Source organism: Crotalus tigris, unplaced genomic scaffold, assembly GCF_016545835.1.
Source record: "Crotalus tigris isolate CLP2741 ecotype Arizona unplaced genomic scaffold, ASM1654583v1 scf7180000017933.3771270, whole genome shotgun sequence".
NCBI classification, from domain to species: domain Eukaryota; kingdom Metazoa; phylum Chordata; class Lepidosauria; order Squamata; family Viperidae; genus Crotalus; species Crotalus tigris.
In genome coordinates this window covers 908,427-936,044 of record NW_024096726.1, presented here as the reverse complement: position 1 = coordinate 936,044, position 27,618 = coordinate 908,427, and the positions used below count along the sequence as shown (strand labels likewise).

Below are 27,618 nucleotides of genomic sequence, written 5' to 3'. Positions count from 1 at the left end.
GCTCTTTTAATCATTCCTAATTTACAGTTTATTTGGAGCTTGCCATAGCCAATCCATCCATTTTACTGAATGGGGCAATTTGGTCAATCAAAGAGAACACTTTCTATTTAAAAATATTCTGACCATTATCAGAATGGTATATACACTCCGCCTTCCCACAGAACAGAAAGATACATATATTATTCTATGTCATGCCACTGTGGACAAGGGTTACATGAGTTCCCAAAAAGGGGCTTAGAAGACAGAGAAATTTCTTTATTTTTGCACAGCATATATCCTGTTTTTTGTTATAGTGACCACCAGGACGCACCATGTTATCAGTTTGATCCTTACTGGGAATTGTTACCCATGTCCCAATAAGACGATTCCCAATAAGGATGAAAACTGGTATTATTTTAATTATTTTTCAGTTGATTTATTTTCTTTCCTAGGCTATATAACCTTTCAAACTAATAGCACCATGGCATTATTTAAAGGTGCTCACTTCTAAATAGATTTCCAGAATTGCTACTGAAGTTATTACATCATCATAAGCAATGCTATGTTACCCCACGAAGCTGGCTTTGCATGAGAACAGCTTTAATAAATGCTACAATAAGAAAAAAAAAGCCATGAAAGAGAATTCCAAAACTCTGGGGACATCAGCACTAAACTGATCATAATGGTTACTTAATGAACAGGACAGCAAGATGAAGCTGTTATTTCAAATTTCTTGGGCATATCCTGTTCAGAAGATTTTGTCCATTAAATCCAAAATCGGTTACAACAGGAGTTGCCAACCTGTGGACTGCAGCCCATTAGTGGACCATGAGGGGAGTGCAACCGGGCCACGGAAACAATCAGTGAGGTTGCGCATGGGCATCCTCACTTGGCTATCACCAGGTGAACATGTGCATGTGTGCTCCATTTGCATGAGGGGCACATGCGTATGCATGCCACTCATGCAAGTGGAGTTGTGTGTGCGTGTGCTTGCCAACCACTCCCGCGGGACCATCCCATACAGGTCCACAAAGCCAGAAACATTCGGGAACGCTGGGCTATATTGAGATTTATTAAATCAAGGTTATTCTGGACTCTTTTCCACATCTATATTTTTTTCCTTCTACTATGACAGCCATTCATGTTAACTTTTCTGGACATATGTTAAATATGCTTACCTGATCTCGAGAATAGGAACTGTCTACTTTCTGTTTGTCAGAACAAGCTGCAATAAGAATGTTCATGGCATCAAGCTGAAGCAACATCTCACAGGCCTTTGAGTCCAAGAATGTAATATTGGCAAGTGCAGCTGAAGCCAATAGGAAAACTTCCCCAGAGGCAGCCTCTTGGCACAGTTCTAGACATTAGAAAGCCTAATTAAAATATTAAATTAAAACCAGTCCATTTATTTAACAGAATAATAGAATATCAGAGTTAGAAAGGATCTTGGAGTCTTCTAGTCCAACCTCCTTCTCAAGCAGGAAACCCTGTACTATTTCAGAAAAATGGTTGTCCAATCTGTTCTTAAAAACTTCCAGTGATGGAAAACCCACAATTTCTGGAAGCAACTCGTTCCACTGATAAATTGTCCTAACTGTCAAGAATTTTCTCTTTAGTTCTAGCTTGGTTCTCTCCTTGATTAGTTTCCATCCATGTTTTGTTTGCTTGCATGTTCTAAAACTTTTTATGGCCGTGAGGGAAGATCCTTGAGCAGCTGTTTATTTCAAATAAAAATGCACAATACAAATGTGGTTGCAGCATAGAGTTTGGCTGTAGATGGTAGATTGGGTTGCTAGATAAAATGTAACCGTATGCACAAACTAATTGATTCACAAGAATATATAATTTTACAGTATATCTTGCTATCATTACAGCTATATATTTAATCTAAGACTGTGCTATATAACTTTTCCTTTCCTGCTGAAGACCTCTTAAAATGCTGCAGACAGAGCTGTTATTATAACCTTCTAAGTGTCTTTTAATTTCTGTACACATCTATTTTAACTAAGGTCTGACTCACCCAGCAATTTGATTTGTCTGTGGTTCTGGGATTAAATAAATCAGAATAGTAATTCAATTACTTAGCTATAAATATTATAGAGAAATTAGAGATTCATTAGAGGGAAGACTCCCTATTGCAGTCTCTTCTTTCTAAATGTGCTTAGGTATAGCTGGACCTGAATGTAAAAAGTAGATGCTTTAATGGCAATAACAGATAATTTTCTACTTCTTAATCATGATTCTAACAGCAGAGCCTCATTTTCCAACATGGTAGTAAGTCAAGTGCTTAAACCATGATTGTTTTCCTAGTTTGAAATATGAAGACAGAGGAACACTTGTGGTGCATCATGGAACTTCTGGAGCAACTTCAACATTATTTTCTTCTTTCATTCTATATTTTGGAAGAGCTTTTTTTTCTCAGGTAAAATATTTCATGTAAAAGCCTTTGGCATTACCTGTTACCTGTTTCTTTTTATTGTAAATAAATGGTGGTTCTACTTGATTGATAGACCATAGATTTCCACATTGGTGACATCTTTTTAGCCTAACATTCTTAATAAAAATAGATGGGGGATAGTCTGTAACTACTTGCAGAACTGTTAGGCAAGGGGAAGAATGCATCAGATATTTGAGTTATTTTTTTTTCAGCATTCCACCAGGGTGGACATTTTATATTTAATGTTAGCAATATGTTTGTTATTTGTTGTTGTACAAAATTTTTTATTATTATTTTTCTATATGTTGTTTGGTTATTTTGTTTGTAGCTGATTTTTTTCTTCTATTTGGCATTTTAACTTTAGAGATAATTAAATAAAAATTGTTTTTTTAAAAAAAAAAACAAAACACTATTTTTTCCCCTGATGATTTTTTCTATATTTTGGCAGGGCTTTTTTTTTTTCCAGCTAAAATGTGGCTTTTTGCATAAGCAAGCCTATTTGAAACCTTCTTCCTGTCTATAAAGTATCCACTGGATGGCAATTTTTGCCAGAAAGTGTGCCACAAATTTTGTGGCATCATTAATAACATTGATGTGATGCTGATTGCAACACTATAGAGGGCATCCAGAAGCCAAGAGGAATTGAACCGATTTAAATTCATTTGAGATCAGAAACTAATGTCCACCATGAGAAAAAAAAAAGAAAGAAAGATCTGACCTCTCAGTTTTCTTTCTAATAATCATATAATTTCATTTCTTCCAATTTTGGAGCTTTACTATTACAAGAATAAAAGGAGAAGCTTGCAAAGCATGTGGGTGGCTGATGCAGTATCATGATCCAAACATTGGGCAAGCCATCCACAGAAGAAAAAGTGACTTTGGACTTGATGTACTGTAAATATAATCTGCTTCCAACCAATTTTAACAGAAAAAAAACATAGTCTTAAAAATGAGTCTACTCTAGGTGGCTTACAATAATAAAAATAAAAATAATAAAAAGGAAGAAAATGAAAGGAGTGTAAACAGAAGTAAAATAATAGTACAATAAAATAAACAATGAAAAAAGTAATACAATGAGAATACCTCAATATGAGAACCGAAAAGATGGATGGATGGAAATATTATCGTATTATTATATATGGAATACATATGGGCATATATATAAAACAGAAAGGAAGGAAGGAAGAAAGAAAGAAAGAAAGAAGGAAGGAAGGAAGGAAGGAAAGAAAGAAAGAAAGAAAGAAAGAAAGAAAGAAAGAAAGAAAGAAAGAAAGAAAGACATTGCATCACTAACTCTGAATCCCTTATCTCTGAGAAAGAGGCATCATAGACAAATACACACAGAAAACCACGCTTAGAATACTGCATCCAGTTTTGGTCACCATATTATAAAAAAAAATGTTGAGACTTTGGAGAGTGCAGAAAAGAGCAGCAAAGATTGTTAGAGGGCTGGAGACTAAAACATATGAATAATGGTTACAGGAATTGGGTAAGTCTAGTCTAGTGAAAAGAAGGCCTAGGGGCAACATAATAGCAGTGTTCCAATATTTGAGGGGCTGCCACAAAGTCAATCTATTTTCCAAAGCACCAGAAAGCAAGACAAGAAACAATGGACAGAAACTAGTCAAGGAGAGAAGCAACCTAGAACTAAGGAGAAACTTCCTAATGATGAGAACAATTAACCAGTGGAATGGCTTGCCTACAGAAGTTGTGGGTGGTCCATCGTTGGAAGCTTTTAAGAAGAGACTGGACAGCCACTTGTCTGGAATGGTATGAGGTCTGCTGCTTGAGGAGGGGGTTGGACTAGAAGACCTCCAAGATCCCTTTCCACTCTGTTATTTCGTTAAGATTAACGGTGTTTCTCGACCTTGACAATTGTAAGGCATGTGGACTTCAACTCCCAAAATTCCACAGCCAGCATTGCTGGCTGTGGAATTCTGGGAGTTGAAGTCCACATGCCTTAAAATTGTCAAGGTTGAGAAACACTGAGATAGAAGTTAAGGAACAATGAAATAAGGTCTTGATTAAAAACAGTTCTTCACCCCTTTCCTTTCCTAAGCAATCTGAGAGTAGGATATTTGAAATTTCTCCTAATCTGTAGAAATATTCCTGCTAAGAGTCAGTCTGTCAATCCAGACAGGCTCTCTAAAACAAAAATATAGGAAACTGACAGCAGGAAAAAATAACCCAGTGGTCCATTGAGCCCTTTGGGAGTTTTTTCTTCTTGTTGCTGTTTTCTTTTTAATTTATTAATTTGTTATTTTTAACTTTTTTATTTTTGTCAGATGATAGACATGTGTTTATCTCAAGCACGTTTAAATTCAATTACAGATGATTGACTGACCCAGAAAAATGAGAAAAACAACAGAGTTGAAAGAAAGATTACACAATTAACATATCAGACGTAGCATGTGGTAATTAGTCTAAAAATTCCCAAAGCCTTCTGTATCTTAACAACATTCAAACATGAAATTTCCATGGATATACATACTGAGAAGCGCGGTGACAATTTCTTCCATGTTCTCAAGAAAGCTGTTGAGATGCTGAGTGGAAGTGAGCTGAGGAGATGTGATCTGAGCTATTACTGCAGCTGCTTCAGCATGAGTAGCCTGGGAATGTATACCATCTGTAAGAATGTCAGCCAAACATAATATTCCATCAACCTAAGGAGAGAAGGAGGGGGGAAAGTATTACAGCATATTTTGACAAAGCAAACCTTGGTATGATAAGGGTTATTAAGAATTATTTGAGTTGAAGGTAGCAGTCCTATTTGAAAGCTAGTCAGGTAAAAAAAACAGAAAGCCCCTATTTTTTTATCTATCCCTGTGTAAAATGTACACAGTCAAGACTCTTTATTATAGGAGTGGATATATAAGTAAAACAATGTTCACAGTCTTTCAAGCTGGGTTTACCACTCAGTGGTACTGGACGTTTTGTGAGTGGCGGTAATACATGCTTATTCTATCAATTTTAGCAGTATGAGAGAGACAGCATTGGTTGTCCTTTTGGATTACCTCTGTCTGGAGCAGGATAGGGATAGTACATCTGTGCTTGCTCTTCTTCACTTCTCAGTAGCCTTTGATACCATCAACCATGAATTGGCTCTGTGGGTAGGGAATGAGCAACACGGTATTGCACTCATTCATTTTCTTTCTATGATCAAGGTTGTCTGGGAGCCTGAGCCATGCTATGTAGGCTTCTGAAGGATTCAGTACTCTCTATGTAACATCTGTATAGCGGGTGTCAAACTTGCCGTGTCATATGACGTGTCACGACATATTGCAACTTTTGTTGCATTGCCGGAGCTGGGGTGGGCGCGGCCTCCGAATGATGCAACCGGCCTGCGGGCCAGCAGTTTGACACTTCTGATCTATATGGAGTTACTGGATGAGATCATCCATCACCACAGAGTGAAGTTCGATCAGTGTATACAGATGATACCCAGTTATACATCTCTGCTCTTGGCAAATTCAGCAATGCTGTTGATATCTTGTCACAGTGTCTACAAACTATGATGGTCTAGATGAGGAACAATGGGCTTCAGCTGAATCCCAACAAGACTGAGTAGCTCTGGGGTTTGGGGCCTTCTGGGGCTTTAACATCTTTGGTACTGGATGGAATGGCACTACCCCAGATAGACTGTGCACAATCTGGGATTGTTGTTTTTTCCCTAAATTCATAACTCCTTTTTGAGGAGCAGCAAGTAATGGCTAGGAGGGCCTTTGAAAAGCTTCATGGTTTTGCCCATTGTATCCTTCGGGCCATAAGGATCTATTAACTGTCATTCATGCCTTGGTCCTCTCCAGAATGGATTACTGTAGTGCACTCTACATGGGGCTACTCCTACAGAGCATCCGGACGTTCAGCTGGTGAGCCTGCAACTGTACAGACAATTATGTGCTCTCTAGCATGGCACACATTACACCTCTGTTCCTCAAGCTGCATTGGCTGACAGTTCGATTCTGGATGTAATTCAAGGCACTGATTTTGAACTTTAATGTCTTATATGGCCTGGGACTAGATTATTTGAGGGATTGCCTCTTCTCAGTTTCATGTCCCCTTCCCATCAGGTCAAGTGGAAGAGTTATGCTTTAAATCCTGCCTCTTAAAAAGTGCTATCTGATGGGATCCAGGACATGCACTTTTTCTTTTATGGCATCCTTTTATGGATTAGTGGCATCCTTGCTAGCCTTACAGAAAGCCCTGAATATGTGAGTTTTTCCATCAAACTTAAGCCTGCAAGGATCATTTTTATGAAGTTAAGGCACTGTTCTTCTTCTACTATGGGGGAAAACAGTGGTTTTTTCATGTTTCTCTTGTCTTTATTTTTTTAATTTTTGTTTTATTTTTGCTTGATGTTTCCTGAATTGTTATATAGTTTTAATTATTGTTATGTTTATAAGGGTCAAGAATCACATTTTGTAAGGTGTGTGGGATGCTACATAAATTTTCTAAATAAATAAAATATCCCAGAAGTCAGTATTCTCCCTAAAATTAAATTATAAAGAAGAGTTTTCCTTTTAGGATATCAAAAAGTAGTATCTAATACAGTACTTTTATCTATTATCCCAATTTTCTATTATCACATTTTTGTTATCAAATGTATTGGGTTGTTCATCATAGAGTATTCGGTTCACATGTTCAAAATGTCTTCAGTTCTTGTTAATATTTAATACTGATGCCTTAAGCGACCTATTTAAAGCTTTTTCTGGGCTGTCACTTTTATTATTCATTAATAAGCCACGCTAAATTACCTTACCTATCCCTATCTGGATGTAAATTAATACATTTGATTTTCTGTTATCCATAACAGCATTTTATGAGAAGTGCCATCAAGTTTACAAAAATAAACGCTACTATTATCTTTAGAAATAATTATGATTATAGCAAGGATAAATATAACACAGGTTTATTTATTTTATAGAACACAATGTTTGGCATGTACTATTCGGAAATGAAAGTTATGTTCCCAATGTCTATTTTTTTGGACAAGAATCATCATCGATCTATATTTCTCTAATCATACGAAAAGTAACTGGAGAAGATGACCAAGCTGAGCCTGAGGGAAGGGTCATGTCATAAGTCATGAGTCCCTGCGTGCCCACAAGAGATCTAAGTCCAGCCCACCTTCAATTCCATTGACTCTTATCTACTGCCAATTTGTTTTGACTGTTAGTAGCTCAGATTCTTGTAGAGAGTTTAAGCAATAAATCTTTATACTCATTTGAACTGCCGGAATCTCCCTGGCACGGGACATTAATCATTTGCATAACTCACTTTATTACAGGGAATATATTTCTGCTTGAACAATATGATTATAAGTCAATATGAATATTTATATTTAAAGCAGTATTTCAATCTGTATTTTCTAAAAAAAAATAATTCACTATCAAAATATCAGATTTTAAAATATTTTAACACTTTTTTGAAGTTAAACACTGTAGAAATACTTAGGGTGTCAAGAAGGCCGCGAATACAAAGTTCAAACTTCATATTGGTTTTATCAACATGGATCCAGTTGATTGATAACAGAACTCGCCAAGACAGAATTTATCTAGTGACTTGCAAACTGCATTTAGTTTGAATGTTTAGCTTGAACAGGTTGACATCTTCATACTTACATTGTGGTTTTGCCCAGTTTTGGCTGAAAAACATGGCAGTTACAGGTAGTCCTCGATGTACGACCACAACTGAGCCCCAAATTACTGTTGCTAAGTGAGACAGTTGTGAAGTGAGTTTTGCCCAATTTACAACCTTTCTTGCCACAGTTGTCAAGTGAATCACTGCAGTTGTTAAATTAGTAACACAGTTGTTAAGTGAATCTGGCTTCCCCATTGACTTTACTTGTCAGAAGCTTGTAAAAGGTGATCACATGACCCTGGGACACTGCAACTGTCAGAAATATGAACCAGTTGACAGCCATTTGAATTTTGATCATGTGACCATGGGGATGTTGCAACAGTCGTAAGTGTGAAAATGGTCATAAGTTATTTTTTTTCAGTGTGGTTGTAATTCCAAATGGTCACTAAACGAATGGTTGTAAATCAAGGACTACCTGTAATAGGGAGCCCCTTAAATTCTACAACAGCAATATCTAGATTTTTTTTTTTGCATTGAACCAGTTGTCCAAATTGCTTATTGCATGTATTCATAAAGTATTAGCCATGAACCAAAACTAGCAAGAAGGAAGTCCCAAATTCAACACACAAACAGCAAATATTGTGTTTTGTCTATGACTGCAGCTTTGCTGTGAAGCATTCTTATATTCTTAGTTAAGGAAAAAGGAGAAATTGATGCCAAATGATACATTATGGAGTGTCAGTGTTAGGAAGATATTACAGAATAAGACTTATTATTATTGAGTAAGGCTTATTATTGGGAGATAAAAACTTGGGGAAAAACATAGGATAGAGTGTCCATGTTTCTGAAAGGGGAAAGGCCAGAGTTCTTACCCAGAACTCTCTCAGCTTCCCAACACTCTTGAAATTGGTTGAGGAAATAGAGGCAGACCAGAAGAAAAGACACACAGTTTTATATTGAAGGAGTAGCAGCCAGTTCAGAGACAGAGTTTAGGATTTATTTTCAGGGAGTTAGGATTACTACTACTACTACTACTACTACTACTACTACTACTACTACTACAGTCATGTTGAGAGTGCGGAAGCACTTCCAGGTTGAAAGGATTGACATTACCCTTGTTTGGGGGACACCCAGGTGAAGGCTCATTTCATGTCCCCGTTAAATTGCCCACTGAAATGGCACCCATTTATCTACTTGTAGTCGCCTTCTTTTGAACTGCTGAATTGGCACAAGCTAGCGCATGTAACGGGAATTCACCCTGTCCTGTGGCAGCAACCGGGTCTCAAATGGGAGCCTGCTGATCATCAGTCCAGCACTCTAACCTTGCAGCCACAAACTCCTGTTATGATGCAGATCATGTTGTGATTCACAGTGAAATAGCCTAGTGGGTTTAACTCTTCTTATGCAAAGATAAGCCGTGTCTATGAAGATTCTCAATCATCCAGATCATGGTTGTCCCAAAGGTATTTTTTCCAAAAGGGAACTGGACTTTCTTTGAAAATGTTTCACTTCTAATCTAAGAAGCTTCTTCTGTTCTAACTGAAGAAGTTAGAACTAAACTGAACAGTCAGAACTTGAAGACGATTCTTGGATGAGAAGTGAAATGTTTTCAAAGGAAAAAACCAAGACAGTCCAGTTGCCTTTGGGGCCAAAGATAAGCCATATCTCCTCTCATCATCTTTAGTCTATGCCAGCGGTTCTCAACCTATGGGTCGCGACCCCATTTGGGGTCGATCGACCATTTTTGGGGGGTCGCCAAAGAAGGCGATCCGCCATTTTCTCCCCTCAGGGGGCGCCGCCGCACATGCGCGCCGCGCATGGGGGCGGCGCCGCCGCACATGCGCAGAACGTTTGTGTGACGGGGGTCGCCGTCACACAAACGTTGAGAACCACTGGTCTATGCCATTTACTGTCTCACTGCTTCACAATATAAAACTGGAATGTTATTTACTTCCAGGTCTGTTTTACAGTGAATTGCTGGCCTTGATTATGAGTAAGTTATTAGAAACAGAAGAACAAAATAAAGGTGAGAAATTTGCTGATATCTTGGATTTGGAGGATTTGATTGAATTGTGAGAATGAAACTATGTGAATTTACATGGCTTGTCCAGAAATGGAAGTGTTTTATATTATACTGAGGCAAGACCACTGCTCCTCTCACCAACAATTTTCCTTCTCCTTTATCATTGTGGTGCAATAAACCCAAATGTACTTTACACTGTTTTGACCTGATGTGGAAGTATGTGCAAGTGTGTGGGAGGGGAAATAAAACTTACCAGCCTACACCATTTATAAGTGTCCAATAATAAATTTTAAAAGGACAGGAGAACAATCTAATAAAAGCACTTTAACATCCCAAAAGAAATTGCTGCTCCAAGCATTTATATAATTAGCTTTCACACTGAAAGGAACTTTGGAATGTTGCCCTGCTTTCCGCTTAATTCTGGAGAAGTAATCAGCTAAAATGTCAAACATGTTCAATATCTTGGCAATACAAGAGAATGGGTCAGCTAGATAATACAAACAAAAGAATTCTATGAATGCAGCATAATACAAGAGAGATTTTGCATTTGAGGAATATTTGAGTGGTGAAATCATAACTGTAAAGTTTAAGATTTTCCAGTTAAGGAAATTGCTTGGTAAAATTTGTCAAGTATAGCCAGTTGAAGGACAATCTTCTTAGGCATCAAATCAATTCACTTTTCTATGCAGTGAATGGTTTTTTTGCAATCTTAGTCCCTTTATCTGAATAAAAGTATTTGTCAGACATTATAGTTCATATATGCACAATGCCACACTAGTGATGCTGCACACACAAAAGGCTCATTTGACTTCATAGTTCCACATTTAATAGAGAGAGAGCTTTTGCCCATTGGACTGACAGATTTGAAATTCACATTTCTCATGATAAGGGCATTGAATCACAAAATTCCTATCCAGAGGGGGGGGGAAAAAAACTATTGAAAATTTCATGTCTTTTTTCTATCTATTTCCCAACCTATGTAAAGTTCAACTCCCACAATTCTCCAGTGAACACAATTGTTTTGACAATTCTGAAGTCCGCATATCATGAAGGCTACTAAATTACAAAACTTGGTTCTAGGATGTTTCCTATCGTTGCCAGTTTAATTTTATAGATTTTTTTTCAACAAGCAGACCCACCTCCAAAGAAAGTAACATCTGTAATTCGTAAAGAATCTGTGTGGTACATAGATGTTTGTAATCTGTGTGGTACATAGATGTTTGTCTTGTTTCATTTTTGTTTGTTTGTTTTGCTCATTAACTTCCCATTTAATTTTTTTTAGCTTTAGATGAGGAAGTTTGAAAGACTGTCAGGGAAAGTAAATTAGTGTCTTTAAACAACACATAGATATAGATCTTAGAGAATTGGGCAGCAGAAATCTACACATGCTTTGGATCACCCTTTCACTTTGAGATCCAGATCACTACAGCCTAGGAAGGTGTGATTTATGCAGAATATAAATGAAGATGGTTTTCCCTCCAGTTAAGATATTTCAGGGAATCAATTGCATCCCTTATCTCCTCTTATATTTAGTTTGGTATTGTAACTGTTCACTGGTCATAGTGGGCAAGTCAGTAATATGCAAGGTATCAGAAATTGAACACAAGTTGTTACTGCAAACAAAGATCTGACCCTTTTTAATAGTGAGTAATAATAAAAAAAAAAACTGAAGCCTGGCCCAGAAAGGATACATTTCCTGACAGTTAGAACAGTTAATCAGTGAAATGACTCCAGAAGTTGTGGATTCTCCAATTCTGAAGGTTTTTAAGAAGAGATTGGACAACCATTTGTCTGAAATGGTATAGGATGAGCAGGGGGTTGGACTAGAAGACTTCCAAGGTCCCTTCCTGTTGTCATGTTAAACTACAGAAATCTAGATTAGGGACGCACAAACATATTCATATTGAGTGTTGCCGTTAACCTTTGAACTGCATGCTAGAGTTGCACTACAAGAAGCCAATGGGGCCAGGACAAAGATTTGACAGTCCCAGGGTAGAATTAAATTTGATTAAATTTTCATTTTATTGGAGACAGTTTATTTTTTGTGTATTTATTAATTTCCTTTGGTCAATTAATAATTATAATTTGATATCATCCTTTAGAGGCTGCCTTTACTACATTGGGGGACACATTAATCTTTAGGCAGTCTCAAAATCATCTCCCCTATTTTACACAGAGGCGGTTAGCCAGGGATAGAAGCGGTTGTGCTTTCTTGAAACCTCAATAAACCTTGGAAGATCTTTTAAACTTTGTGCTAACTGGAGAAGTCTAGATTAATGCCAAGGCCAGGAGGACTTTTTCCCAATTTAGACTGGGAGGCATGTAGCCCTATCTTGAAAGGAAGGACCTGGTCTGAATTATCCATGCACTCAGTTTTTATTATTTGATTGTATAATAGTATTATAAAAATAAAATAAAGTTAAGACTGCTTCTAGAGATATCATAGAGGACATAGCTGACTGAGCATCTATGGGAATGAAATAGTCAGAGCCTACCAGATCTCAGCTGCATTAATAATATCCCCAAATTTCCATACTCCTTCAGTATCACAACTTTAATAAATTTTACCCTGCTCTCCTTGTTGTCAGCTCTCCCATAATACAGCCTAATATACTCATGCAAACACAGATAAAACCCTATCAGTAGGACCAGAACCCCGCACATACACACACAATATTGCATTATTTACAATTGTACAAGATAAGAAAAAAGATAATCTAATGTATGATGTGTATGAGGGGTAAATGAAGGAGACAGGAGGTCTAAACACAATAATAATTGAAAGTTACTGCCTTGGAACAAAATAAAGAATTATCATATAATATATTGCATAATAATATGTTTTGAAGAAGGAGGAAAAGGGAGGGGAATGGAATGGAGAGCAATAGAAAGTTAGAAAGCTTGCAAGTGTCTTTTTGATATGAGTGCATACCAATACCACTCTGTCTCCCCATTTCAGCATAGTATTATATAAATGTTAAACGGTATCATTTCATTCACTCATTCACCCATTCACTCATGTTTAGCGGCCTACGGACTGAGTTTCAAGCCTTTGTTTGAAGGCAAAACTCCACAGAAGAATTTGAATCACAAAACTGAATACAGTCACTGACAGTGTGAATCAAAGATATCTGTCCCATCTCAGGTGGGGTGTATGTGTGTGTAAGAAACCATTAGTGATTTCAATTCACAACTTCTAACCAGCTTAAATAGTGCCATTGCTATAGTGCCTTTTGTCCAACATGTATTAGTAAAACAAATCATCTCTCAATGCAATAAATGCACCCAATTCTAATTTAAAATTCTCAGATAAGCAAGGCAAGTTGTAACATGCCAAGCCTCACAGGCTATTCCTCCCTCCTTTCTTAGGAAGCCATGGAAATGCCACAAGAACACATCTGTCAGTGGCACTCGGGCTATTTTCCTTTCTCTCCCATTTTATTTTAAACTTAGGACAGCTACACAGTGTTGGTCTTCATCACTATTTGGAGAGAGAAGAAGCAGGTTATGAATCCTTGTGTTATTTAATGGTAAAACAATTTTTTTTCCAATACTGCGAGATGCCTCCCTAATTTTAATGAATTTTAATTATTTTAATCAAGGCTTCCTAACTGTGCACACATTCCTTGGCATTTCAGAAACTGTCAGACCTACAAGGTAGACCAGACTAAGAAACAAAGAACATATATGTCTAAAACTACTTTCACTGGACCAACTCTACTAACAGAATCTTACAAGTCTGGATGTGTTACCCCCTTCCTCACTTTATCTATATCTATACTAGGAAAGGGCTTGCTGAGATGTTTTCTCAAATTAATTTCTTGCATTGGACTCAAATGCCACTTATCCAACCATTGCCTTGCTAGTGGCTTTTCCTCCTGTTCTTCAAGGCCATTGCATATATCCTCGACAGATACTCACAATGAGAAGATGGCTGAAGTTACCAGGCCTCTTCATCCATTGGTAGATGAGCATTCAAGGACAGAAACTGTCAGGCAACTAAATCTTTGTGGAGATTCTCAATTATCCAGGTCATGGTTGTCCCAAAGGTGATTTTTCAAAAGGCAACTGGACTTTCTTTGTTCTTCCTTGAAGATGTTTTTCCTTCAGAACTGAAGAAGCTTCTTGGATGAGAAGCAAAATGTCTTCAAGGAAAAACAAAGAAAGTCCAGCTGCCTTTTGAAAAAATACCTTTGTCAGGCAACTAGTAATAATGATAAGTTTAAGCCCAAGATGAAAATAAACCAATTATTAACACTATTCTCATTTTTAATGACTCACAGGGATTAACAATTGGAATCTCTTTCTGTATATGTATGCATGCATGTATGTATGTGTATATGTGTATGCGTACCCATGTGCACATGGGTAACTATGCTCCTTAAAATTAGATGTGTTCACTATAAACATGTCTTTTAATCTTTCAGTTTTAGATAAAACTGCTGATCATTGTTTAATGCCTAATACTTAGAAGTTAGGAAAAAAATATTCCATTAGCTGATTATAAGTTTTTACTTATGAATATTCTCAGGTGATAAATCTTGTGACATGATAGCTGTGTTCCAATATCTCAGGGGCTGCCACAAAGAAGAGGGAGTCAAGCTATTTTCTAAAGCGCCTGAAGGCAGGACAAGAAGCAACAGGTAGAAACTAACCAAAGAGAGAAGCAACCTAGAACTAAGGAGAAACTTCCTGACAGTTAGAACAATTAACCAGTGGAACAACCTGCCTCCAGAAGTGGTGAATGCTCCAACACTGGAAGTTTTTAAGAAGAAACTGGACAGCCATTTGTCCGAAATGGTATAGGGTTTCCTGCCTGAGCAGGGGGTTGGACTAGATGACCTCCAAGATCCCTTCCAACTTTATCATTATTATTATTATTATTATTATTATTATTATTATTATTATTATTATTATTATTATTGTTTTATGCACACAGAAAAAGTGTGTGTGTCACATCAAGAGATATACCTATCTGCACAACAAGCTGCAGAATCCCATCCTAACTTTAATTTAACGTAACATTAAATCTTAAAACTCCAAATTAAAAGTAAGTTAAGGATTGGCTATTTCACATTAACTAACATATTTCCTAAATTGTATTATTTTTATTGATTGTTTTTATTTTAGGGATTTGTTATTAGTGTTACATGTAACTTGAGTATAATAATAGCTTTTAAGGTGCCAAATTAATGTATTCTTATCCTTATATATTTCTTAATTCAATATTACTGATAGAGGAACATTTTTCTTAACATTTTGTGAATTCTTATCTAATCTTTACAGTTTGTAAAACTCTCTCTTTTTTTCTTTTTTCTCCTCTGGTTGCATTCTTATGTATATTTAAAAATAAAATAATGTCTACAAAATTCAGAAGAGAAACAGGAAAAATGCAATGATCAGTACTGCATCCCACTCTGTTCAGTACTGAACAAGTTAATAGCAATAGCTGTGTCTCTTGTTTTCAGTTGTCACTGTTATTGCTTGCTTCTCCATTTATTTCTACCTTGGAAAAAATGTAATTTCCTCTGTCACTTTTTTTTGGGGGGGGGATAATAAATCTTTGTCTTCTTTTTATTTTAGAACCCCCACTCCAGAGCATCCATATGAGAGTTCTTGATGTTTTCTGAGCCTGGTTGTTTACTCACAGATGTTTCATTACCCAACTAAATAACATATTCAGTGTGAATCAGTCTAGGAATTTTTTGTCTGTTTATATGCAGTTTTGGTGGGGGTGGGTTTTTCTTCTTGGTAGTTCCTTGATTAGTTCCTTGTTAGAGATCCTATTCATTGTTGGAACGGACTATCCTAGACTCTGTTTTTACAGTACCTTGATAATATTGTTAGCACAAATCCCTATTAACTAGCTGGATATTAAGAACAATTGTTGCAGCTCTTATAACCACTGGATGTCACTATTATACAGTCCTATAATTTTGGATGCATTATATTGAGTTTTGGGATTGTTCTCTCTGAAGCTTTCATCGCTGCTCTGGGAGTACATTAGCTAGAATTAATGAACTGAAAAGATTTTTCAGTTCAATAATGCTATAGATTCTATTAATTGTACTTTCTTTGTGTTTATATCATGATGGATATAGGGAGTAATAAAAGCAAACATATAGGGTTGCATAGCAGTTTTCCTCCTATTCGTAATTGCCCTAGATTGTGGCATAATAAGAATTACATTTTGCGTAATGTTGAAAGTAATGGAAAACACTGATAAATATAATGTAGTCTCTTATTTTCTTTGGAGCAGTGCACTATAATAAGTTTTCCTGCTGGATTAAGCCAAATAAATATATTTAAATGTTCTGACCACACTGGGGGGGGAAAGAAAGGGATTTGGTACAGAATGTCCTTAAGAAAATATGCATTTTGGTTATTCTTTAGTCTGAATTTTTTTTTATTGTTTTACACAGGATACACACAGTAATAATTTTAAACCATGTTAAGGATAAAGACAATTATATAATAATTTCAAACTAATAAAGATGATTAATTGTGTTTATGTGCTATTAATTGCATGTTTTATTGTCTATAATTCATCATAGACATGAATTACCAGACATTGCAATTTAATTGCAATAGTATAAAAACAAAATAAATTGGTATGTTTTGAAATATTAATACTAATTATAAAAATAAAACAGAAAAACAGTGGTATAGTGATTAAGTGTTGGACAGGCAGTAGAAAGACTCATTCAAATCCATCCATTGTTAATTTATTGTTAATTGTTTTTATTACATTGATTCATACCCATCATATTATTACCTTTCAGGGTAAGCAAAGTTATTCAAAACAGAGAAAAAGAATAAGTAGTAGGGAGCAAATTAATTTAGAAACAGGAAGTATGAGAAAATGACAGCTATTAAATCTAGTTTAGAGAAACATAATTCATTACATCACTTCATAACTTCTATCACTATCTACTTTTTTTTCTACCATTTCCATACATAGAATCCTAAACATTTCTTTTTAAAGGAATTTGCCAGTTCCCTGCTCTTCTTCTTCTCCTTCAGCTCAATGTGTTCACTTTTCCTTCATATATTTGTTTTGCAGTTCAAACCTCATTTGTATATATTTCTTTTATACTGCTTAATCCACATTCATTCATCAGCTCTTCATTCTCGTCTTTATTATTCTTTGAAAAATCACGCTAAGTTACTTTGGAAAGAAAAGTAGTATAGCAATAAATAGCAACTTCAGCCTATCAAGAGCATTGGTGGCACAGTGGTTAGAATGCAGTATTGCAGGTTAACTCTACCCACAGCCAATAGTTCAATCCTAATGGGCTCAAGGTTGACTCAGTCTTCTATCTTCCAAGGTCAGTAAAATGAGGACTAGATTATTGGAGGCAATATGTTTATATTGTAAATGCCCAAAGAGTGCTATAAAGCACTATTGAGTAGTATTATATAAATCTAAGTGCTATTGCTATTGCTAGTGCTACTGCTACTGCTATTGGCATCTGACCCCAAAGACAAGCAAGGGGAGTATACACTGATGATCTTAAAATAATGCTGTCACTTATACCTGCAGGCAGTCTTTCAATTTCTTGGGGCAAACTTACAATTTTAAAAATCAGAATGAGAATTTTAACTTGAGGTTGTTTGTTAATGTAAGGTGTGTGTGTGTGTGTGTGTGTGTGTGTGTGTGTGTGTGTGTGTGTGTTGGCTGAAGCACCCGGTCTACCAAGTATAAGATAAATCAGTTTGTTCTGTGTTTCGCTCCAATCTAGGAGCATGTTTTGCAGGCAGACATCACATACTGTAAATTTAAAATGTTTGTGCCTGATGAAGAGTTAGTGGGAGACCAATATATGGAAAGAAGAACATGCCAAACTAATTCAATATTTGTATTTATTTATTAAATTTATATGCTGCGCACCTCACTCTGGAAATGTGGGAGTTCATGTGGCCAAAGTCACTTCTTCAGCAATGAAGGTGAGTTCCACAGGTGAGAGGAAACTCTCAAAAAAGGAATGGAAGGAAAGAGAAAGTAAGTTTGCCATTCTTTTGGTAGTAACACATACTGGGAAGATTTGGGAGAGAAGAAAACAACAGCCATATGGCTTTACCTGCTGGTAGATGCTTTAGTGCTAGCAATTCACAACCACTATTGATTGCAGTAACTTTGAATGGGGGTTCTTTTCCAGATCTAGAGATATATTTGAGTAACTTCAAGGCTTGCACTTTCCTTCAGCATCCCGTTTTTTTAAAAAAAAAAAAAAAAATTGATAAATCCCTAAGTCAGCAGCAAGGTTTGTAACAGGAGACAAAGCCAGCGTGTCAGCAAGTCTACTTCATTATAGTAGTGTGTTTGGCTCCCATACAGAATACACTTCAACAAAGAGATTTTGTGCCAATTACCCTGCTTTTTCCTTTATGAACTATTTCAATCAGCTCTTAAACATATTGGCTGCTGCTAGCCGATGCCTGTAAAGATCTGTGATATGCAAGCTCAGAGAGTTTACAAGACTACCCTGTTAAACAATTATAAATCTGTGGGTATGTGTGCTCCACTGCCATTTAAACTATTAGAATAGCTTAAATGTACATTTGCTGCAGCTTCGTCCACACATTACTGAGCTCAGCCATACATTGAACCAGCATGCATATGGCAGGAGCATTGTCTTTCCTGCCACAATAGCTGTGTTCCACCTCCTATCTGCAATATGGGACATCAACAGCAGTTTCTTTACAAAATTGGGATTCCTTGTGTAGCTGGAGAGATAGGTTATAGGTGTGGCATGCAATGTACAAGGGGCAGTATGTGTCATGATACAACCCACCACACAGAGGAAATTTAAAGGACAATAAACAGTGCCTGTTTGGGTTTAACATTTAGAGATATATCTTCAGTGGGACATGAATTTAAGGCACAAACTGAGTTCATCTGAGCCAAATAGCAAGGAAATTATGCTAAGGCAATTTTCCATATAAATAGATAGTTAGCATGTGCTAATTGTATCTGGTTATATACTTTTAAAATTATTGTTTTGATTTTATAAATATTTCAATTCACGTATAAATGACCCCAAGCATTTTATAAATTTTCAACACACAAATACGTAACCCCAAAACCCTGTTGTGCTTTTGGGTAAGAAAATCTACAGGTAAGAAAATAAAAGCATTTGATACAAAGTGATCTATTCTCCTAATTGTCCTTATCACTTTCAGCTTTCTCTTCTAGTTACTAAAGAGGGAAGGAAAGATATAGATGACACTGCTGTAAATCTCTCTATTGATTTTCATTAAACACTGCCCTGACTTTAAAAGCTGAGCAAGTTTTTCTTTTCTCTTAAGAAAAAAACATCTGTTTGCTTTCTAGGTGGATAATCTAGACTATTATCATTAGTCTCACTGGAGGTGATTTCTCAGATGCTGATTTTGAATCATTTGTCAAATGCATGCCTGCCTTTCCCTTTGTCCATTATCATAAATCCCTAAATAAAACCCAAAACATTGTCAAGAGATGGTACACCTGTTCTCATTCACAAGAGAACCTTAGTATCATTCCATAGTATAGCTCCCCAAAATGGGATTTAGGAAAAAGAAAGTTTCATAATAGACTGCCCAAGGACACACCCCTTCTCAGAGAGTGAGGGCTACATTTGGTCTTTGAATGGCAAAGTGTAAGTGGTATCAAAATTTGATTAAAGTAACCTTTAAATGGAATTAAAATTACCTTATGACTATATGAGCACTTCCATTATATTGATTTTCCTCTTCATTTATATTAAATATTGCAATGCAGTGGCTGGCTTTGGAGCAGTTCTAGAAGCTATATCCAAAGCTTTCAGAAAGTGGGATATAAAAAGTCAAACTGGCTCCCACAATCACGGTCATGGACATTGTGTGGCTTTATAGGGTATATTTCATCTTTAGAACATAGAACATAGAATAACCAAGTTGGAAGGGGGCTTGGAGGTCTTCTAGTCCAACCCCCTGCTCAGGAGATCCTGTACCATTTCAGACAAATGGTTGCCAGTTTCTTTTTGAAAGCCTTTTTGAACACTTTGAACACAACTTCTGAAGGCAAGCTATTCCATTGGTTAATTGCTCTCACTATTAGGAATTTTGTCCTTAGTTCTAGATTGCCTCTCTCCTTGGTAAGTTTCCATCCATTGTTTCTTGTCTTGCCTTTTGGTCCTCTGGAAAATAATTTGACCCCCCTCATCTTTGTAAGAGCCCCTCAATTATTGGAACATTGCAATCATGTCTCCCTTAGTCCTTCTTTTCATTAGACTAGACATACCCAATTCATGTAACCATTCTTGGTATATTTTAGTCTCCAACCCCTTCATCATTCTTGTTGCTCTTCCCTGCACTCCTTCCATAGTCTTTAAATTTAACTAACTTTTAACTGATTGTTTCTATTCTATAGGTTTAGTTCTTCCCTCACGTGCTTAGATTTTTTCAAAATGTAATTGCCCAAAACAGAAAAATCTAGATCACAGAAACAGTCAGTTGATTAATTTTCCTTTTCTTCGAAGCATCAACTAATTAATTTTCTAACAAACTTCTAATTCAGATTAGAAATAATTCTTGAACTGCTATTGGCTAATCAAGAATAAACTATATTAAATTGTCTGATTAAAGTTGCAAAAGAATTTAAATTTGAATAAAAAAAGATTTGAAGTAGTCCACAGCTACATGAAACAAGTTATGAAACTCGTATTTTGTGCCTTCAAAACAGTTTTGATACCAGGCAACAGACAAGTCCATGCCGTTTTCTTAGCAAAGTTTTTGGAAACAGTTTGCCTGGGTCTTTTTTCTAGATCTAAGAGTGGGGCCCAAAGTCATCCAATTGTCTTTGTGCCTATGGAAGACTAGAACTCACAGTGTTTAGTTTTTAGCCCTGACTACTATGCAAACCAGGAGTCACTCTTAGGAGTGAGCATATAATAACAACAATCATCATCATCATCATCACCATCATCATCTTTCTTCATCATCATCATCATCTTTCTTCAATTTTCCTGGCAATGGCTAAGAGCAGGAAAATTGAAGAAAGAGACCAAGGAACTAATTCTGGCTGCACAAGACCAAGCCTTAAGGACAAATGCATATAAAGTCAAAATTGAGAAGACAGCAACAGACAGTAAGTGACGCCTATGCAAAGAAGCTGAAGAAACAGTGGACCACCTGGTAAGCTGTTGCAAGAAGATTGCACAGACTGACTACAAGCAGCGGCACGACAAAGTAGCAACAATGGTGCATTGGAAGATCTGCAAAAAATATCATTTGCCTGTAAGCAAAAACTGGTGGGATCATAAAATAGAGAAAGTCATAAAAATGATAAAATTAAACTGCTCTGGGACTTCAGAATTCAAACAGACAAGCACCTGCAACATAACACCCCAGACTTAACAATTGTCAATAAGAAAGACAAAAAAGTCTGGATAGTGGATGTGGCAGTGCCTGGAGACAGCAGAACAGACAAGAAAGAACTGAAGAAGATAACAAAATACAAAGACCTACAAAGAGAAATAGAAAGACTGTGGCAAAAGCAAGCAAGGGTAGTACTAATAGTAATAGGCTCCTTGGGTGCAATCCCAAAACAAATGGAGCACCACTTGAACACCATTGGCATTGACAAATTCGCTGTTAGTCAATTGCAAAAGGCGGCCTTACTAGGAACTGCTTCCATCCTGCGATGATACCTGTAATACCATCAAACATCCACATCTGCCTATCCCAGGTCCTGGGTAAGGACTCGATAGGTAGACAAAATGCCAAATCCAGTCTGAACGTCTGGCTGACTGTGCGATAATCCATAATAATAATAATACATGGCTATCAAAAACATCTGCCAGACTATCCCATCTCCTTTACATGGATGATCTGAAGCTGTATGGAAAAACATCATCTGAAATAGAATCGCTGCTCAACACTGTCTATATATATAGCCAAGATATTGCAATGGAGTTTGGCTTGGACAAATGTGCCACACTTACTATCAAACAAGGAAAAATAGTGAAAACTGAAGGAATCAAGATGCCCCAAGAAAATAACATTAAGAGTCTGGATGAGGAAGAGTACTACAAATACTTGGGTATTCTTCAAGCTGACAACATCAAGCACACTGAAGTCAAGAAAAAGATTAGAGGTGAATACATCAAGAGAGTGAAGAAGATCTTAAAGTCCAAACTCAATGGAGGAAATACCATAAAGGCAATCAACCCCTGGGCAATCCCAGTCATTAGGTACACAGCTGTAATAGTGGACTGGACTCAAGCAGAACTAAAAGCAATGGATAGGAAGACCAGAAAAATAATGACAATGAATCATGCCCTTGATCCACGCAGTGACATTGACAGACTTTATCTACCAAGGCAAATAGGTGGGCGTGGAATGCTACATGTACATCAGATGGTTGAAGAAGAAAAAATGGCTTTGGAAGAATATCTGAAGAATAAAGATGAAGATGCACTGAAATTAGTATATCAGGAAGGCTTACTGATTATTGGAGAGACCAAACTGGCCTACGATAGACCAAATGAAGGAATGGCAAGAAGACGCACTACAGGCACCAGTACAAACTTATGAAGAACAGAATAGAGGCATGGGAAGACAAAGCACTACATGGCCAATACATATAGCTGGGAAAGCAGACCTGGCAATGGCTAAGAGCAGGAAAATTGAAGAAAGAGACCGAGGGACTAATTCTGGCTGCACAAGACCAAGCCTTAAGGACAAATGCATATAAAGTCAAAATTGAGAAGACAGCAACAGACAGTAAGTGCTGCCTATGCAAAGAAGCTGAAGAAACAGTGGACCACCTGGTAAGCTGTTGCAAGAAGATTGCACAGACTGACTACAAGCAGCGGCATGACAAAGTAGCAACAATGGTGCATTGGAAGATCTGCAAAAAATATCATTTGCCTGTAAGCAAAAACTGGTGGGATCATAAAATAGAGAAAGTCATAGAAAATGATAAAATTAAACTGCTCTGGGACTTCAGAATTCAAACAGACAAGCACCTGCAACATAACACCCCAGACTTAACAATTGTCGATAAGAAAGACAAAAAAGTCTGGATAGTGGATGTGGCAGTGCCTGGAGACAGCAGAATAGAAGAGAAAGAACTGGAGAAGATAACAAAATACAAATACCTACAAATAGAAATAGAAAGACTGTGGCAAAAGCAAGCAAGGTTAGTACCAATAGTCATAGGCGCCTTGGATGCAATCCCAAAACAACTGGAGCACCACTTGAACACCATTGGCATTGACAAATTCGCTATTAGTCAATTGCAAAAGGTGGCCTTACTAGGAACTGCCTCCATCCTGCAACAATATCTGTAATACCATCAAACATCCACATCTGCCTATCCCAGGTTCTGGATAAGGACTCGATAGATAGACAAAATGCCAAATCCAGTCTGAACATCTGGCTGACTGTGCGATGATTAATAATAATAATAATAATAACCCCCAGTGAGGCACTACCTTGACGTGGTTGTGGGGCTTGTGTACTCTGAGGAAGATGAGAGCTATGCCAGACGTTCAACCATACTGGACAGGTCTCATCAGAGGAGTCAGACAAAGAGTGTCTCTCCCATAAAAAATATGGTGAGACGTAAATTGCAGAATGCCATACCGGCTCGGACGTCGCCCGGGTTAACAAGGTCCGCACTAGATATTGGAGTTCCTGGATATCTGGTGAAAAATGGGTTACAGGACTCAGGACTGTTGGCTGAGCAACCAGGGCCAGCAGCTGCAGAACTACTGGAAGAAAAGGTGTTTACCCGTCGCAGATACACAGTGATGGAAAACAAAGAAATAATGATCTGTTACTACAGATCAAGTCCAACAAGAAGAGGATATCTAAAACGAATGCACCAGTTCTGGAAAGAACAACATCCAGAATCAGAAATAACAGAACAGAGACTAGCAGATCAAATGCCGATTTATAACACGAAATAAAGTATTCACAGAAACAGAATTGGACGAACTGCAAAGGTTTACCCAGGGCAAAGAAATCAAAGCCTTACCAGAAGTAATTCAGAATGTAGAGGCAAACCAGGGGGAGTTGGCAGTGAAAGAATCCAGTAGAGATATACAACTGTTCTCATTTGGAAACCAGGCACCTCTTCCTCAGGAAGAACAAAACCCTCTAACTAAAGAAATAAAAGAATTGAAACAAAGAATAACTGAGCATCTAGAACAGCACAAAAATGACAGAATAAGGCTGCCTGCATTGAAGCTTGTTCCAAAGAAACAGCTAGCACAAGCATTAAAAGATGCAAATACTGCAGTAGCAAGTATAAGCACCAACTCACTGCAAGAAACAAACCAACTAATGTACAGCACAGCTGCAGTTATAACAGAATACCTGGGATGCAAAATCAACAAAGAAGAAAAACAAACAAACAGTACACCACAAAAATGGAAGGTTAGACTAGAAAATAAGATCAGCAAGTTAAGATCACATGCAAGCAAGCTAGAACAGATGAAAGAAAAGAAGCTGAAGAACAAAAAGACCAAAGAATACCTAATCAAGAAATACCACTTAGAAACAAGGAAGATCAAGGAAGCACTGGAAATAATAAAGCAACAAATAACAGCTATAGCCGGGAAAATCAGTAGATATGAAGCTCGAATTGCAAACTATAGGCAGAACCTCCAATTTCAATCCAATCAGAAATGTTTCTACCAATCCATCAATGGAGAAACTGCAAGGAATCAGTCAGTACCTGACAAGGAAGAAACAGTGCAGTTCTGGAAGCAGATATGGGATAACCCAAAGAAATACAACAAGGATGCGGCTTGGTTAAAAGAGGTGGATGCAAATAAAACAGAAGTTGAAATGAAAGAACTAGTAATAACAACAAAAATGGTAGAAAAAAAGAGCAAAGAAAATCAAAAATTGGTCAGCACCAGGTGAAGATGAACTGCATGGGTTTTGGTTGAAACATCTAACTGTTATACACCCACTCATTGCCAAACAGTTCAACAATATACTACAAGGAGGAGAAATTGAAAAGTGGCTAACAACTGGGAAACCTACCTAATAATGAAAAATCCAGCAAAAGGGGCAACACCAGGCAACTACAGGCCAATTACCTGCTTACCAACAACTTTCAAATTACTAACTGGTGTGGTAGCTGATGCAGTACAACAGCATCTAGTTGAAAACAATCTCTTTCCACCTGAGCAGAAAGGAAACCGCCCCAATAGCAGAGGAACAAAAGATCAACCCCTAATAGACAAAATGATCTTGGAAAACTGCAAGAGAAGGAAGACCAACCTGAATGTGGCATGGATTGACTACAAAAAGGCATTGGACTCTCTGCCACATGACTGGATAATCAAGTGCCTAGAAATAACAGGAGTCAGTAGAAACATCAGAAAATTTGTGCAAAGATCGATGGCACAATGGAAGACACAGTTGCAGATCAATGGTGAGAGGCTGGGAGAGGTTAATATCAAGAGAAGAATATTTCAAGGAGATTCATTATCACCATTACTATTTGTTATTGCACTGTTTCCTCTGTCAACAATACTGAATAACTCAGGACATGTTTATCAAACATCAAAAACATCTGCTAGACTATCCCACCTCCTTTACATGGATGATCTGAAGCTGTATGGAAAAACATCATCTGAAATAGAATCGCTGCTCAACACTGTCTGTATATATAGCCAATATATTGTAATGGAGTTTGGCTTGGACAAATGTGCCACACTTACTATCAAACAAGGAAAAATAGTGAAAACTGAAGGAATCAAGATGCCCCACGAAAATAACATTAAGAGTCTGGATGAGGAAGTATACTACAAATACTTGGGTATCCTTCAAGCTGACAACATCAAGCACACTGAAGTCAAGAAAAAGATTAGAGGTGAATACATCAAGAGAGTGAAGAAGATCTTAAAATCCAAACTCAATGGAGGAAATACCATAAAGGCAATCAACACCTGGGCAATCCCAGTCATTAGGTACACAGATGGAATAGTGGACTGGACTCAAGCAGAACTAAAAGCAATGGATAGGAAGACCAGAAAAATAATGACAATGAATCATGCCCTTCATCCACGCAGTGACATTGACAGACTTTATCTACCAAGGCAAATAGGTGAGTGTGGAATGCTACAAGTACATCAGATGGTTGAAGAAGAAAAAATGGCTTTGGAAGAATATCTGAAGAACAAAGATGAAGATGCACTGAAATTAGTATATCAGGAAGGCTTACTAACTACTGGAGAGACCAAACTGGCCTACAAGAAAGACCAAATGAAGAACAGAATAGAGGCATGGGAAGACAAAGCACTACATGGCCAATACATGAAAAAAATAGCTGGGAAAGCAGATAATAATAAAACCTGGCAATGGCTAAGAGCAGGAAAATTGAAGAAAGAGACCGAGGGACTAATTCTGGCTGCACAAGACCAAGCCTTAAGGACAAATGCATATAAAGTCAAAATTGAGAAGACAGCAACAGACAGTAAGTGCTGCCTATGCAAAGAAGCTGAAGAAACAGTGGACCACCTGGTAAGCGGTTGCAAGAAGATTGCACAGACTGACTACAAGCAGCGGCATGACAAAGTAGCAACAATGGTGCATTGGAAGATCTGCAAAAAATATCATTTGCCTGTAAGCAAAAACTGGTAGACAAAATGCCAAATCCAGTCTGAACATCTGGCTGACTGTGCGATGATCAATAATAATAATAATAATAATAATGATGATGATGATGATGATGATGATGATGATGATGATGATGATGATGATGATGTTTGAAGGGACCTTGGAGGTCATCAAGTCCAACCGCCTGCTCAGGCAGGCAGGAAACCCTACACCATTTCAGACAGATCGCTGTCCAGTCTCTTCTTAAAAACTTCCAATGTTGGAGCATTCACCGCTTCTGGAGGCAGGTTGTTCCATTGGTTAATTGTTCTAACTGTCAGAAAGTTTCTCCTTAGTTGCTTCTCTCCTTAATTAGTTTCCATCCATTGCTTCTTGTCCTGTCCTTAGGTGCTTTGGAGAATAGCCTGACTCCCTCTTCTTTGTGGCAGCCCCAGAGATATTGGAACACTGCTATCATGTCCCCCCTCGTCCTTCTCTTCGTTAAACTAAACATACCCAATTCCAGCAACGTTCCTCATATGTTTTAGCCTCCAGTCCCCTAATCATCTTTGTTGCTCTTCTCTGTACTCTTTCTAGAGTTTCAGCATCTTTTTTACATCATGGTGACCAAAACTGGATGCAGTATTCCAAGTGTGGCCTTACCAAGGCATTGTAAAGTGGTATTAATACTTCACATGATCTTGATTCTATCCCTCTGTTAATGCAGCCCAGCACTGAGTTGGCTTTTTTGGCAGCTGCAGCACACTGCAGAGACCAGAGTATATTGTTCATTCATGGTAAAACTGTAGTTGAGAATTTCAGAAGCTTTTCAACAAGCTTAACTTAACAACAGCAAATAAGAAAACCACATATATCAACATTTGGAAGCTGTAAGAAGGGGGTGAGTGTTCTGGTATCATCAGAAGTGAACAAAAATAACCAGAATGATGTTAAATACAAAGTTTATAAATAGTACAAAATCAGTAAGGAAGCAGTGGAGTACTCCTCTTCTTTTTCCTCC

At 37.3% G+C, this 27,618-nt stretch overlaps 1 protein-coding gene across 1 annotated transcript in view; it reads right to left on the bottom strand.

Moving 5' to 3' along the window:
- INSC (INSC spindle orientation adaptor protein) overlaps positions 1 to 27,618 on the bottom strand; it is a 126,121-nt gene that overhangs the window by 14,403 nt on the left and 84,100 nt on the right. The window contains exons 9-10 of the mRNA XM_039344544.1: positions 4,908 to 5,079; positions 1,158 to 1,336 (exon numbers count right to left, since the gene is read on the bottom strand). Coding sequence (XP_039200478.1) covers positions 1,158 to 1,336; positions 4,908 to 5,079 — 351 coding nt within the window. The remainder of the gene's footprint in view (positions 1 to 1,157; positions 1,337 to 4,907; positions 5,080 to 27,618) is intronic.